An 11,782-nucleotide genomic window follows, 5' to 3' on the forward strand; every position below is an offset into this window, starting at 1 on the left:
CATTTTCTATAGTTAAAAGAACATCTTTATTTATATTGGTAGATTATTTAGAAATCAAAATGATAACATTTAGCTACGTTCTCTTGTGGTTCTTAATTTGCAGGGATGGTGCAAGTGATGGGAAGTTCTATCATGTCCTACTCTATGAACTTGATACAATTTGTAAGGTTGGTTGATGATTCTTTACACTTAATAATATTTGTTGATGTAAACCATGTGTTATCTGGTGCTTATTATATTTTGGTAACCTTAATACAACTCCATTTGTTAAAGACTAACCGATGACTTCGCTTATGAACTTTGGTTCAGGATAATAACGAGTACCGCAATGTAAAGTGTCGCCCCCGCCGCATCGCGCGGGCATCCTGCTAGTTAAATATTCATTACAAACTTCATCTTCTCCGTTCTTTATCCGGAGCCGCTACAAGTTTCTGTACGCCGGAACTTTTCGTTTCCTTAATATCATTTTATTTTATCTTTACTTACACTCATGGGTATCCTAATATTTGTTTGGGTATCCCGGGCAACCCCTGACCACCACATAAATCCGCCCTCTGTCAAAAAAATACACTACCGATACGAAGTTGAGCAGTAGCCCGTGCTACGGCTCGTTAATTGCTAGTTCCGCCCCTGCTGGCTAGGCTTTTGTATCATGAAAAACAAGTCAAGGATCACTTCGAACTCAAGGCGTGGGTTTGCGTCTCGGATGAGTTTGATAGCTTTCGTATAAGTAAAGAGATCTTTGAAGCTATGGCAAAGGTAAACGAGAATCTTACAAATCTGAACCTTCTTCAAGAAGCCCTTGGAGATCACCTAAGGGGTAAAAAATTTCTCTTGGTACTAGATGATGTGTGGACTGAAAGTTATGCAGATTGGGAAACCCTTGTTAGACCGTTTTATACATGTTCTCCTGGAAGTAGAATCATCATAACAACACGAAAGGATCAATTGCTCAAACAGTTGGTTTACAATCCTCTAAACATGCAGTTGCTCAGCCTTCTAGGTGACGAGGCTCTGTCTTTAGTTGCTCGACATGCATTAGGTGTAAATAACTTTGATTCACATATGTCACTCAAACCATATGCTGAAGGTATTGTGCAAAAATGTGGTGGGTTACCTTTGGCTTTAATAGCACTTGGTAGACTGTTGAGAACCAAAAAAGAAGAAGTAGAGCACTGGAAGGAAGTGTTAAACAGTGAGATATGGAGATTAAAAGATGAAGGTGGAATTCTCCCAGCCCTAAGACTAAGCTACCATGATCTTTCTGCAACTTTGAAGCAGTTGTTTGCTTACTGCTCCTTGTTTCCCAAGGACTTCCTGTTTGACAAGAAGGAGCTGGTTTTATTATGGATGGCAGAAGGGTTCTTGCACTAGCCAACTACAAGCATATCAACCGAAGAACGCTTGGGTCATGAATTCTTTGACGAGCTCTTGTCAAGATCATTTTTTCAACATGCACCTAATAATGAATCATTATTTGTGATGCATGACCTCATGAATGACATGGCGACATCAATTGCTACCGAGTTTTATTTAAGGTTTGACAATGAGTCGGAGAAAAGTATTAGGATGGAGCAGTGGGGAAAATACCTCCATATGTCATTTGCTCGTGAAGAATATGTAGCTTACACGAAATTTGAGGCATTCACAAAAGCGAAAAGTTTGAGGACATTCATGGCAACGTACGTTGGGGAAGTAAAAACCTGGAGAGATTTCTTCTTATCCAATAAGTTTCTCACTGATTTGCTTCCTTCGTTATCGTTGTTAAGGGTTTTATGTTTGAGCCACTTTGTTATAAGTGAGGTACCGGAGTTCATTGGTACTTTGAGTCACTTGAGATATCTTAATCTATCTCGAACTCGTATCACACATCTTCCGGAAAAAGTTTGCAATCTCTACAATCTACAAACATTGATCCTATCTGGTTGTTATGAATTAACTCAGTTGCCTAACAACTTCCTAATGCTTAAAAACCTGAGGCATCTTGATGTTAGGGACACTCCACTTTTGTTTCAAATGTTGTCAGGGATTGGCAAGTTGAAAAGCCTACAAATTACTCTCTCGAAAATCAATTCACATTGAAAGATTAAGCGGAAGTGATGTTGGCCTCCAGAACTCGACACAGCGGAATCATCACAAGAATTGGTGTTCATGATGTCGATAAACAGTTTGAGAATGGCTTGAAAGTTGGACAAACGATGATGTGATAAATGTGGACAATTACTAACAGTTATAATTGTCTTGGTGCCGAGAGAATTCCCGGAAAAAGACTTAAATACATTGGGAGGAGAAACGGTTGGAGGGACGGTTGAGTTTGGCGGGAATAACCACCATTCGAAACCGACACAATCCATAAGACACACCTCCTTGATTTTACATACATACATATAAGTTTATATATCCTATAAATCGTTACATATAAATACGAAATTATGTTTATAATATTCTAACACTCTCCCCTAAACATAATTGAGTCTACGAGAATGTTGCAGAACACTTTCATTAGCCGCATCCACAGCTGCCTTTGCCCTGTTGAAATCGAAGATTCTCCTGGCTTGTCTTCGTCTCTTGATCTCGTTCCAGCCATCATTTGTGAAAAATGCATAGTGCTTCTTTGGACTTCCTGCACCATCTCGACAGTCATCTTCTTCTATGTCATTCTTGATGTCTTCTCCTTCACTGCGGCTGCTCCGCATATCCATCTTGGATTCCAGCACTTCCTTATCATCTGAATTATCCCTTTCACTGACTCCTGACTGAACGATCTTAAACTTATAGTAGTAGACAAGGACGTCCAGATACATCACATATATGAGACGCATTAACTCACCATCACTGTATTCGAATCCCATATCTTTGGCCACCTTAGGCCACAGATTATTCTCAGTCACACTTCTGTGTCCTCCTTCCTTTTCTATTTCTAGATACAGATCCAGCAAAAACACCTTCCGATTATTCGACGCATAGGCCGGTAATGGTCTGGTGGTTATTCCCAGTTTCTTTATCATAAACCATTCTACCATTTCTTCAAATTTTGTTTGAAGAATATACTTATACTTTCCAATATACTCTTCATCGTCCATCATGTCGAGTAAAGCCTTGCAATCTAAGAAATCTTTAAATTTCAAAGTTTGAAGTATCATCACGTTCCAATCCGGTTCGTTTGATGATATTTCAAGTTTTTCGAAATAACTGTTTAAATAATCGTTCTTGAAAGCCATAAACTCTTCTTCTTTATTCATCACTTTCTGTTTCTCTAAAATCCCCATTTCTTCTTCCTTAGTTAACCCAGATTTTGCATCTATACCATTTATTAGAGGAACACTAAATGTAGGATAAAGTTTACACTTATCCCCAGAGAATTTAACAGTAAACCCTTGTGTGATTAGTTGATCATAACTTAAGACATTCCTATCTATGTCTTGCGAGTAAAACACACTTTGAATCCGAATTCTTTCGATTCCTGAAATTACTTCCGTAACACCGATACCCCTTATGAAGTAAAACTGATTTTCACCCGTGTTTGACTCTACCCCTTTCATGCTCTTAATACGTTTGAACATGTTTAAATTTCCAGAGAAATGATTTTTTAGAGATTTACTGACATACCAAATTTCCGACCATAAGCCACCATCTGTTCCGGTCACTATGAATTCTGGTTCCCAACTACTTCTGTGTTCTTCATTCTTCACATCACGTTGTTGTACCCCGGTGTTGATTGCAAGACGTATTAATTGAGTTTCTTCATCACTTTCTTTCCTCTTACAGTTTGAAACTTGATGGCCCGGATTATTGCAGTAGTAACATCGTTTTACTAGCCACCTTCTTCCCCTTTTTTCGTCTGCACAATGTTGACACGGAATAGTTGTAGATGTTGCCCTAAGATTGGAGTAACCTGTCGCTCTGATACCACTATGTTGGCCTCCAGAACTCGACACAACGGAATCATCACAAGAATTGTTGTTCATGATGTCGATAAACAGTTTGAGAATGGCTTGAAAGTTGGACAAACGATGATGTGATAAATGTGGACAATTACTAACAGTTATAATTGTCTTGGTGCCGAGAGAATTCCCGGCAAAAGACTTAAATACATTGGGAGGAGAAACGGTTGGAGGGACGGTTGAGTTTGGCGGGAATAACCACCATTCGAAACCGACACAATCCATAAGACACACCTCCTCGATTTTACATACATACATATAAGTTTATATATCCTATAAATCGTTACATATAAATACGAAATTATGTTTATAATATTCTAACAAGTGAAATAGCCAGACTTAAAGACTTTAAGAATCTATATGAAAAAATTTCCGTTGTAGGTTTGGAAAAAGTGCAAAATGCAACCTATGTACATGAGGCGAACTTTTCACAATAGAAGCTTAGTGAGTTAGAGCTTGTATGGAGTGATGAGCTACATGATTCACGAAATGAAATGCTTGAAAAAGCAGTCCTAAAAGAGTTGAAGCCTTGTGATGATAATTTAATACAATTGAAAATTAGGTCATATGGGGGATTAGAGTTTCCAAACTGGATTGGAGATCCCTTGTTTCTTCATTTGAAGCATGTGTCAATAGGGGGTTGTAAGAGATGTACATCCCTACCGCCACTTGGGCAGCTACCGTCTCTCAAGAAGTTGGTTATAGAAGGCTTATATGGGGTGGAAGCTGTGGGTTTTGAGTTATCTGGGACTGGTTGCGCATTTCCTTCACTTGAAATTCTGAGTTTTGATGATATGCGTGAGTGGAAGAAATGGTCAGGGGCTGTGTTTCCATGCTTGCAAAAGCCTCAAATAAATGGTTGTCCTAATTTGGTTGAAGTCACACTTGAAGCAATGCCTTCATTGAATGTTCTAGAATTAGATAACTGTGACAGTGGTGTGTTGAGAAGTCTGGTTGAAGTAGCTTCAGCAGTCACCAAGTTGGAAATAGAAGATATATCAGGGCTTAATGATGTGGTGTGGGGAGGTGTTATAGAGTATCTTGGGGCAGTTGAAGAATTAAGCATACAGAGCTGTAATGAAATAAGGTACCTGGTGAAATCAGATGTAGATGCAAGATTCTTGTGAAGCTGAGTAAATTGGGAGTGCATGGTTGTGATAATTTGGTAAGTTTAGGAGAGAAACAGGAGGAGGAGGAGGATAATTGTAGGAGCAACATCCTAACATCTCTTAGGATATTAGGAGTGTATCATTGTAAGAATATGGAGCGTTGCAGTTGCCCAGATGGCGTTGAGGAGTTGACTGTATGTGGTTGTAGTTCAATGACAGATGTGTCCTTTCCAAAAGGAGGACAGGAGAAGCTCAGGTCACTTGAAATCATTAGTTGCAGGAAACTAATAGAAAGGGGTTGGGGAGGACAAAAGACGAACAACAACAGAAGCAGCATGCCGATGCTTGAACATGTATATATAAGTGATTGGCCAAATCTGAAATCAATCATTGAACTGAATTGCTTGGTTCACCTCACCACATTGATTATAGACAACTGTGAAAACCTTGAGTCATTTCCAGACACTTTAACATCCTTAAAGAAACTGGGAATAAGAAATTGTCCCAAATTGGATGTTTCCGGGTGTCAATTTGATATCGCTGGAGAGACTAGAAATACGTAATTGTCCCAAATTGGATGTTTTTCTTGGTGACAATTTGACATCATTGAAGGAACTGAGCATAAGTGATTGTCCAAGAATGGATGCTTCTTTACCTGGTTGGGTTTGGCCTCCCAAATTGCGTTCTTTAGAAATAGGGAAGTTGAAGAAGCCCTTCTCCGAGTGGGGCCCACAAAATTTTCCAACCTCACTTGTGAAACTAAAGTTATACGGTGGTGTTGAAGATGGAGGTCGTAGTTGTAGTGAATTTTCTCATCTTCTTCCTTCATCTCTTACTTCTCTTGAAATAATTGAATTTCAGAAACTGGAATCTTTTTCAGTGGGATTCCAACACCTCCAACGTCTCTCTTTTTTCAATTGCCCTAATCTGAAGAAAGTGTCTTCACATCCCCAACACCTCACCTCCCTCCACCATCTCTCTTTTTCCGAATGCCCAAACATGATGGATCTACCAGAAATGTCGTTGCCTTCACTCTTGAGTTTAGAGATCTGGGGTGATTGCCAAGGAGGTCTGAAAGAAAGATGCAGTAAAAACCGGAGTTACTGGCCTCTCATCTCCCATATCCCCTGTATCAGCATAGTCTCATATTCTTGAAGTTAATATGAAGGTCTCTCTCCCCCTTTATGTTTTAAATTAAATCATTGATTTATTTTGCCCTTTTTTTTTCCAAACAAGCAATTTTAAATGTCATCTCAAATATATATATATTGTTGACTTATTTATTTTTCTTTTTCTTTTTTTTTTTGTTAAAATTGTTTATTAAATTGTTCAAGTTAATCATGGTTCACTAGTAATCAAATTCATATGGCTTTTCTATGGTTTCATTTGCATGTAATACTATTTTGAATATAGTTTTTATTAAACTATCTCGAAATGGATAAGTAAACTCCCCCATTTTTGAATGAGTATCCAATTCGATTTGCATTTGTTATTTATACCATGTTGGTCTGTGGTTTGATAAAGTCAAAACTTGAAAGTGGTAAAACTATTTTGAATCTGTTCAAGGCTGGTTTTGGTTATTGACATCAAATAGAGTTATTTTAGAGTCCATTTCGGATTGTACCGCATTTGTTTCTTGAGTTTATGTCATTACCTTCACTTTTATTAGAGATTCTTCTTGATTTCTGGTTTACTTCATATGATACTAGGTCATCACCCCTGCTTCCCGGGTTGGAGAAAATTATTTAGATAAACATTAAGTGTGAAAATAAAATAAAATACAAACAAAGTGCCATGTTACATAAATTAGTGACAAGTGGAAATATAATTTAAAGATAGTCGAGCCCCTTTGTAGATCAAATCCTTCAAGTTGCCAAAACCTTTTTTTGAGTAAATCGAGCCTCTTTTACAAAAAAGAACCAAAAAAGTATAAAAATAGTCTTTTAATATACAATTAACACCAACCAAAAGCCATGACTACAATAAGACAACACAAAACAATACTTTTTTTTCTAATATTGAGGTTCAGCTATTTATTATATAAAATCCACCAAAAATTGAGCATTGTATGGTCCCCTTTACAATGGCACCAACAATGCAGAACCACTACAACCAACAACCTACAGTGAACAATTAGTAACATAGCAAAGTAGACCAATTCTTGAAGCCATCCTCTTCACCCTAACTGCCATCACCGTGGAGTTCTTCCGTCGCCATCAAGTTCTTGAAGCCATCCTCCATTGTCATTTGCAGAACTAAAATTTAAAATAAAATAGATAAAAAAAAAATGCAATCAATTGTTTTATATGGACTAATATAGTGTTACTAATCATCTTTAAGTGCTTGTTTTATATGGACTAATATAGTGTTATTATGTAATTTGTTGTTAGCCATCGAGCTTCAGAGGAGCACCATGATATTATTATAACTTGTGACATATAACTTAATAATAAAATATCAAATGTTAACCTCGTGTGACAACGACATGTTAGAAATTGCTGGAGTTTTCATATCAAAAGCAGCTGAGGTGGCGCCTGGTGTCTGGCGTGTTTTCATACCTGATTTAGTAGATCGAATGCACCCCTTTGGTCATTAGCCGCAACGGCTTGTGCACAAAGCGTCAAGAGCATTCGCAACTCCACCACATCCTTGTTTACACCTTTTTTACCGCGACCCTTACCTACGTCAGACATGTCATTGAACGACACATACCAGCTATAGCCTTTAAAAAAATGATAAAAAATCAGTTAAAAAATATTTTGAAGCCAAAGCACCAAAGCATTAACAAATTTTAGTTAACAAATACTATTTTTAAAAGAGTGAGAAGATTCAATACCTTCAACGCAAAGTAACACGCCGTCGAACATCTTTGGTCGCACAATTGGTTCCGTAAAAATTGCAGATTGTTTGGATATCCTCCCGTCTTCGACACTTTCTTTCGAATACGGTTTTTCTTTCCTCGTGATTATTTGGGAACGGAAAAACCGAGTTCGTGTTTCTTCTAGGCCTTTAGCATCACATTATTAGCCTATTCAGTCGCCTGTAGATCTAAGATCGTATCACTGCTAAGCTGGAACTGCATAGGCGAATCAGCAAAACAATATATAACACTGTTGTTATTGTTCGACGAGCAGTAGACGAATGAGATCCGGTCCGCGATTCGATTTAAAAACAATATATAACACTGCTGTTATTATTCAATTTCTAAGTTAACCATATCACATTTTTTTAATACATAGGATAATTGTCAATCATTTAAAAACAAAACATATAAAACAATTTCACATACCATGGCTTCCAACGCCAGAGCATGGAATTAATAGTCAAAGGGTAGAATGAGAATTTAGGTTCTTTGAGAAGCTTCTTCATAACTGTATGGCAGCTCAAACCCTTCATCCTTTGCTACCTGGTCAAGTAAAGTAACAGAATATTATGAACAGATAAGTAATTTAAAATCAATACAAATTTCTATAACCTATCAAAAACAAAACTAATACAACTAAACACCTACCTTAACATTCTTGCCTGCTGCTCCTTGTGCATTTGCAGCCAATTGGGCACAATAATTTCTAATCAAAATCATATCAAATTAAGTCAAGAACAATAATAACATATATCTTACAAACAATGACTTCATAATCAAATCAAATTTAAGCCAAGAACCTTGTGATGGGGCGACATATATGAGTCGGTTTTCCAGTTTCGACAACAATGGTTGGAGCAAGATTGCCGATATTACCTAAGACTCCCCGGTTTCTTCTTTCTTTCTGTCCCACATTATTCTGCTTTAAATCTGGTACAGAAAAATCAGACAATTCATGAAATATAATCTTAAAATCATTCATATCTGATACAAAAACAAAACAGTAATTAATAAATTCTAAGGTTTTTTGCAGTGGAATTATCCTACAAAACAATAAAACTTAAGAACAATCATATCATTCATATGTATGACAGATTCATCATTAAGTTTAATGAACATCAAACAATTTATGTAAATGTAGTCTGTGTAATTAAGTTTCATGAACATCAAACAATTTATATAAACAGTTTAATGTATTCTTAAATATAATGTTTACGAATTACGATGTACCCTAAACCCTGCCCCTTTTCAGTGGATGTTCGAAGCTCCATCTTACACGTAAAAAAAAAAGAAGAAACCGATTAATTTCACTATTGCAATATGTATTAGAGCATAAAAGCAGAATCTCTAATGTGGCGGCGTACCAAAACGCACCTTGAAGAGAATGGCGTCGATGGAAAATTAGGGTTCGAAAGAGTATGGTTATAAATCGTGAAAAATGAGCAATAATAAAGGTGTACCTGATGGTTGAATCGATTCGATTGCAGAGGTTGATGGATTACAGAGCTTGAAGGAGAAGAAGGATGAACAAATGGAAATCTAGGGTTTTGTTAAAGAAGCGTGCGTGAGAAGAGAAGAGGAGTACAGGAACGGGTCATAAAAACATAATACGGATCCCGTGTCAACCCATCCAATTTCCCGCCAAAACCACATCTAAGAAGCCCTAATATTGCGACACGTGTCCCATATTTTTTTCATTTATTATATATAATAGATAATAGATATTGTCCAGTTCTCTTTTTTTTATTGGTAAATTAAGATCTAGACTCATTTATTTTGATAAATTTATTTAATGATTTGATCAAATAAACAAATTATTATATAGTTATATTTCCCATCTTGTGACTCCCTATTGAAGCCCTGCAGATGTATGAAAATGTAGAAATCACGGATTACTTGAATTATGTTTGTACCCGTATGACAATGCCAGTTACTATTTTGTATATCTGTAGACAAAATAGAATGATTTTTTTTTTTTTAATTTGACAAGTTTATCTATGAGGAAACTGACCTTTTGGTTATATCCTTGGCTGATATCATGGTGCAGGCTAAATCGTGAGGGGAAGCATTTTGCTAGAGATTTGCCAAAACAAATAATTACAATGATAATGACAATGTGCGGTTTCTATTTGTGATGTCTATGATCAACATGTACAAAAGATGTTTTTTGGTGTATTATGTGGTGAATAAAACACACCTGTAAATGGAATGATCATTGCAGATTATGATGTTGGATTCTTTTTTATGAATACTTGATGGCGATTTCAACCTTCTAGTATAAAAAAACGTGTTGACTCCGATTGTATTATGTTGGTAATGGGTCAGATTGCAGATTGTATTTTCTGTATATACATATTACTCTATTAGTGATTGGTGCATCGCTAATGCTAGTGGAGAGAGGTTTCAACCTTCTGTTACAAAATCTGGGTTGACTCGGATTATATGGGTTGACTCGGATTATATACTGTTGAGGGGTAAGGCATTATGAAAATTAATTACCAATGCCCTCCTAAGTATGATGCATATGCCCATTGATGCATTACCAGACTAAAGCCTTTAATTTCTAATCAACACATCAGGGATTAATGAAGATGCATGCCTCTTCTCCTTATCATTTTTTGAGTTTATATTTAATTTTACATATAAAAAAATTCATCATTTTATCTAAAAAAAAATACATTTTAATCTCTTTAAAATAGATGTGGCCACATCATGTTTGATAAATAGAAGATATGATTTTATATACCTGAGAAGTATTGTTGATACATAGGTGATGTTACATCATTGTTTTTCCAGGATTATTGTTTAGCAGATCCAAACACTAGCTTAACATCAAAAATCTAACAATTAATTTACAAGCATCATGTGCAACGTCATAAATTCATCCAATTCAGTCATCGTTACCTGTATTTTTCTTTCATGTGAAGCCCTTTTGAATCTTTCTTTCTTCATGTAATCTCATTAAAATAATTGAAGCCCCATCCTCCGTCGTACACATCAAATTTAAGTATATGTACCTGAAACATAAATGTAAAATTGATATATATTCAGTACAGCTTTGCTAGAAACTTCAAAAAAAAAAAAAAAAAAAAAAAATGCAAACAATAAACACATCCAGGAGCTGAACAAAAATCTCGTTATCCACGAGGTGAACACTAATCTCGTTATGAATCTTTCTTAAGTATTCTTAAACTTTCTTTCTTCATATAATCTCGTTATGAAGTATTTGTGTGTCCTTAAGTATTTCTTTAGCCAGTAAATAAACCATTTTGAGCCCCAGAGTAATTGGCATGAAGATAATGGTAGTGTTGATGTGCCATTTTCTTGCTATGATTTTGATTTAACAGGCTGGTGGTCCAATATGAACCTTTGAATGGGCCTTTGATGGTTCTATAAGCTTTGAATGTCATAAATGCATGTAATTTGGACAAAGTGTTTCATGTGTTGCCCAACCCGAGCGTTGACCATTTTGCCACCTCTTGTTGCACAGAAAAGAGTTACTAATGGCACTCTGCAACGATTTGCAGCATCTATAATGCACACCGAACTAAAGGCAATGATACTTGGAGAAACTTGAAAGGAGATCATGAATTACCTCAGAGAAAAAGAACTCCAAGTAAGGTGTGTACACAGCTGAACACTTAAGCATCCCCTTAAAGCCATTCGGAATGTTTTGTGAAGATGAATTTGCACAACAGGTTTCCAGCTTAACATAACCATGCAATTGTATGCAACTAAATTCGAATCAAAACCCAATGTATCCATACATCTCAAATGTTTTCAATATTACCTGCTCTGCATAGCCCATCGATTACTGCAGTATGTACATATTCGGGATAGAATAGCCTGCATCAAGGTCAACAAAA

General features: G+C 36.4%; 2 protein-coding genes and 1 long non-coding RNA gene across 8 annotated transcripts; 2 read left to right on the forward strand and 1 right to left on the reverse strand.

Moving 5' to 3' along the window:
• The first annotated feature begins 750 nt into the window (after positions 1-750).
• On the forward strand, positions 751-1,374 carry LOC110902096 (putative disease resistance RPP13-like protein 1). Its single transcript, XM_022148834.1, has one exon. The coding sequence runs from the start codon at positions 751-753 to the stop codon at positions 1,372-1,374; it is 624 nt and encodes a 207-aa protein (XP_022004526.1).
• A 3,064-nt stretch (positions 1,375-4,438) lies between these two features.
• Positions 4,439-5,071, forward strand: LOC110902097 (putative disease resistance protein At3g14460). Its single transcript, XM_022148835.1, has one exon. The coding sequence runs from the start codon at positions 4,439-4,441 to the stop codon at positions 5,069-5,071; it is 633 nt and encodes a 210-aa protein (XP_022004527.1).
• Positions 5,072-6,929: 1,858 nt separating this feature from the next.
• Positions 6,930-11,007, reverse strand: LOC110899942. 6 transcript variants are annotated; one of them, XR_004876420.1, is made up of 7 exons: positions 9,377-9,506; positions 8,717-8,846; positions 8,565-8,622; positions 8,343-8,459; positions 7,890-8,129; positions 7,612-7,733; positions 6,935-7,308 (listed from the first exon to the last, which is right to left on the reverse strand). It is a non-coding gene; the product is annotated as an uncharacterized LOC110899942 (long non-coding RNA). The 6 variants fall into 6 exon arrangements; XR_002570658.2 differs by having other exon boundaries at positions 6,980-7,308; positions 7,612-7,775; XR_004876419.1 differs by having other exon boundaries at positions 7,047-7,308; positions 7,523-7,775.
• Positions 11,008-11,782: the final 775 nt, after the last annotated feature.

Source organism: Helianthus annuus, chromosome 13 (assembly GCF_002127325.2).
Source record: "Helianthus annuus cultivar XRQ/B chromosome 13, HanXRQr2.0-SUNRISE, whole genome shotgun sequence".
Taxonomy (NCBI): Eukaryota; Viridiplantae; Streptophyta; class Magnoliopsida; order Asterales; family Asteraceae; genus Helianthus; species Helianthus annuus.